General features: G+C 40.0%; 1 protein-coding gene across 1 annotated transcript; it reads left to right on the plus strand.

Moving 5' to 3' along the window:
• Window positions 1-1,316: 1,316 nt before the first annotated feature.
• LOC145982147 (uncharacterized) lies at window positions 1,317-3,471 on the plus strand. Its single transcript, XM_083115717.1, has 2 exons — window positions 1,317-2,224; window positions 2,335-3,471. Exons 1-2 carry the CDS (start codon window positions 1,974-1,976, stop codon window positions 2,615-2,617), a joined length of 534 nt encoding a protein of 177 aa, XP_082971843.1. The 5' UTR covers window positions 1,317-1,973; the 3' UTR covers window positions 2,618-3,471.
• Window positions 3,472-4,361: the final 890 nt, after the last annotated feature.

A 4,361-nucleotide genomic window follows, 5' to 3' on the forward strand; every position in this document is an offset into this window, starting at 1 on the left:
CAATAAACATCATTTCACACAAGGTTCCATATTTTTAAAGTGTCTGTTCTGTGTAGTTTCGTAAAAGATCGACCGCAAATAACCTCCTTAGAGTTTATTCTTCTTGTAAACCTTTAACCCTCATCTCAAAACTGTTGATTACAATTTCATCCTTAACTTTTAAACATTACTACGTCTACCGAGATATTGAAACACAGAATTTATAAACACCGGAGAATGAAAAAGACTCGAGAGTTTATCGACTCCTTCATTATTTCTCAATACTCTCAAATGTGACAAAGAACCTTCTCGAGACTGCCAATTGCTGCGTAACCTCTAACCTTTAGAATGATACATAGAGATACTTTCAGAGAACGTCAAAACAGTTTGTAAAATATGTTTCCCACTAACTGCTACGTGACCTCTATAACCTTTAGAATGTCAAAACAACTTGTAAAATATGTTTCCAGATTCCCGATTATAATTTGACCGCTAACCTTTAAATGATACACGGAGGATGTTACAAAATTTGGATCAAACTATACCGTCAATATATATGGAATATTTATAGCAGTCTTTCTTCACATTTATCGTCTGTAGCAGAACAGAAATGGAGAACGGAAACTTGGTAAGTAATTTGCATGTTTGTCTGTTTCTAACTTATTTTATGTAAAGAGACTAATCACAACTAGACCTCCAGTTTACACCGGGGTTCGAATTGTTAGACCTCCCCGATGACACAGTGGTAACGTCGTCGTCTTGTAATCAAGGGTCCCGGATTCGATTCCCGGTGGAGGCACATTTCGGATCCCACTTTAAACTGTAGGTCTAGTTCCGATTAGTCTTAATGTGCATAAAGTGGACTTTAAACAACCAATGAAAATCAAGAGTTCCAATTGCTGTGTATTTTTACCTTTTGTAATCAAGGTCCCCGGATTCGATTCCCGGTGGAGGCACATTTCGGATCCCACTTTAAACTGTAGGTCTAGTTCCGATTAGCCTTAATGTGCATAAAGTGGACTTTAAACAACCAATCGAAATCAAGAGTTCGAATTACTGTGTATTTTACCAGGTATCGAACCCGGGACCTTAATTATGAGACATGTCACCATAGTAAAATCGGATTCGAACCATTTTTATGGAATAGCAGATCCGGAACTCTGATTATAAAACAGCTATGTCACCAATGTATTATGAGAAAAACGTAATTAACATACAGGTATTTCATATTAATATAAAAATAACATATTTTCTGATTATATTTTATTACAAACATTTCATATCCATCTAGTTATATTTTCAAATATATACATTTCATTTACTAAATCACCTATACACTTTCTCATTTAATTTTTCGAGTGTAGACAAACGAAAATCGGACAAAAGTGTTAGTGTATTAGTGGTGTTAGTATTTATTTGTCCAATTTTCTTTTCTTTAGAAGTTCTGACATTTTACTCTCCATCTCCTTTTCATCGTTCTTTTTTGTCTCCTCAGTTTTTTGTTTTCTAATATTTTTGAAAACCTCCATCATTTCGAAACATACACGAAGGGATAAATGAGATGGCACATACTGTGCCTGTTTTACATTTTCCAAAAAATCCCCAAATACTGGGGACGTGTTCTTTTTTTCTGATATGTAACTAAACATTTTAGTGAGCGTGTCGATTTGGACTTCCATATCACGGCAGACCTCCTCCAGGTTCTTCATCAGGTTCTCCGCTAACCCGTTCTCCTCGCAGAAATCTATGTAGCATGCGATCTGTCTCTCCACTTGGCGAGCTTGGACCTTGCTCCACAGATTCCTTCGTTCCCCGGAATGTTCTGCATCTTTAAGATTCCCATGCAATACATTGAATTCAAATGGTAGGGATGCCATATCTGAAAATATAAAGAAAATATGTTAGATATATCGCACGTACACCTTGATTACAGTTATACATTTTTGTTTTAGAACAATCGGGGGTTGGCTCTTTTAGAGGCCTTCCTTCTGTATATGGCTAACGCCGATGTGCAGGAAGAAGTCCAAAACCTGCAGAGGGCGTTTCGCCGGTACACGGATAGAGTGGCAGGAGTCGATGTGGAGGCGCAGACAACTGGTGACCGTTTGGGCGCTGAATTAGAGGGTATCGGACACCGTTTCGTGGAAACACTCCAACGTGCCGTTACCGCGAACAACGGATTCCTAGCCAGGCGGGAAGAGTTTAGGAGAGAGTTGGAGGCAGAGATCGGCGAGATCCAGGAAAGGTAATACATTTTTTCAATTATATCTATTACATCATCACCCCTATCTATACAACTTCCGATTTATGTGTGAATATGAAATATTATTATTCTAACTCCCTTCTTTTTTTCAGGCTCCGTCGTATCCACGAAGAACGAGGCGTTCAGTTCTTCGGGTTGGTACCGGAGCCTCTCCTGGAACTCGTCCGGAATGGTGCTGTTGCACCACCTCCTCCTGCTGCTGTGCCACCCCCTCCCGCCGTGCTGCCGGTCCCTCGTGTTGTTACGCCACCGTCCCCTGCTGCTACGCCACCGTCCCCTGCTGCTACGCCACCTTCTCCTGCTGCGGCGTCACCGTCTCCTCCTATTACGCCTTCCATTATAGATATCACGGATGAAGAGGACGGCGACTTATAATCTATCAATAAATATAGGTAATATTTTTTCTCACCTTTTATTTTACACGTCTTCCACTTCTGATGTATCGGTCTCCTCGATGATGTTAGGGAATTCACGGTGAGGTGGGGTCAAAGTTCTGTTGAATTTTTCTTCTACTTTGTGAAGGCTAGAAATAAAAAAATATTTATTTCTTACATCATCTCGTCGTAATGGATTGTAACAATAATCCGATAATTCTTCCAGATCCAATGTAGGGCCTTTTACTCCTAATATTTCACCTATCAGGTCCTCAGGGGACACACTGTATCGAAACCACCGGAATATCTCCCCCAGTGTTAATACAGATTCTCGGTACTCTCTCCGAAATATCTGCATTAACGTTGCAACATCACAATGATCTACCATCATATACTTACCGTGGCAGCCAACCCTATATAATTGAGGAATTTCGTTATTCAGCAGATTTTCCAAATTTTCGTACCGTGTCAATTCGACATCGGTACGGTTGCAATTCAGTCTTTCATTCGCCATCATGATATATTTTGTTGCCCGGCAACGTGGAGGAGCATGTAACTCAGATGTATCTAAATACTCCGAATTTAATTCCGATTCTGTTTCTATACAGATACAATCCAATGAGGAAAGCCCTGATACTAAAATAAAAGGTCCTGCATTGTATCCGTGTGTCGCTATTTCACTAGCTACACGACTCGTCCATATACCGTACGACAAATGCCCGTATACAGGTGCTCTTTCGAACAGATAGTGTGTCTCACATAAACCTGCTCTGCGATTATTAATAAAACGCATACTGATCGGAAAACCGTTATTTTCGACTTCCAAAAACGTTTCAGACACTAAATTTTGATTGTAGACGGTAATTAAAAAGGATTCTCTGAACCTTACAGGGGCGTCAAAAATAATCAATTTTGTATTCTGATGTCCAAATATTTCCGATTTACAACTTTTAAATTTCTTTGATCTATTAACTGTTACAGGATATGTCTGATACACAGTCTTTTCGGGAGAACACTCTGTATACCCATACATAGGATTACACTTTACATTATACGTATCACGTTTTCTCTTCCTCGACAATTCACCAGCATCATCGATACTGTTCTTTCTATAACGTTTAATTTTTTCGTACCCGTGTTGGGCAGCGTTCTTTTCTTCCCACACCTTTCGAAATTCATTCTCGGTAAAATATTTAGGGACATTCACATATGTCTTTTTTTTCGACAACATTCCTGACCGTATCGATGATCGTGGTGATTGTGGAGGAGTCGGTAACGGACGAGAACTCTGTCTAGTTACCGGTTTCTCTGATCGATCAGGAGATGAAGTCATCCCGATCATTCCTCCAATAAATTTCATCATCCACGATACTATACCCATTTTTATACTTACCTCCGGATACCGTTATATACCTGGTAAATCACTTCGAAATCGACTCTGAAAGGTAGTCTCTGGATCTCTGGAAGAAGACGATGGTCACACAGGGTGCTCACTGTGATGTAAACATAAACAGATCAATTGTCCTTATATACCTCATCCTCCTTGCTTATCACGCACCTATTTTCTCTGCGCATCCTCTCGCGCAAAGCGTCCAACGCCCACGTACCCCTCCTATCCTCTTCCCACCCCGGAATACTATACACACTATCCCCTTCTGCAAATTGTACTTTTTTTCTATTTATTTTATTTACTCCCTGTTTCTCCACAACTTTTTCCTTTTTCACTTCTCCCTCCATCGGTCGTT

The sequence above is a fragment of the Lepisma saccharinum genome (assembly GCF_977018435.1).
Source record: "Lepisma saccharinum chromosome 12 unlocalized genomic scaffold, izLepSacc3.1 SUPER_12_unloc_1, whole genome shotgun sequence".
Taxonomy (NCBI): Eukaryota; Metazoa; Arthropoda; class Insecta; order Zygentoma; family Lepismatidae; genus Lepisma; species Lepisma saccharinum.

Excerpts from the sequence above, each read along its gene's own strand:
- LOC145982147 (XM_083115717.1), top strand. The coding sequence starts at position 1,974 with ATGGCTAACGCCGATGTGCAGGAAGAAGTCCAAAACCTGCAGAGGGCG. Across the intron at positions 2,225-2,334 it reads ATCGGCGAGATCCAGGAAAG|GCTCCGTCGTATCCACGAAG; the intron begins GTAATACATTTT and ends TCTTTTTTTCAG.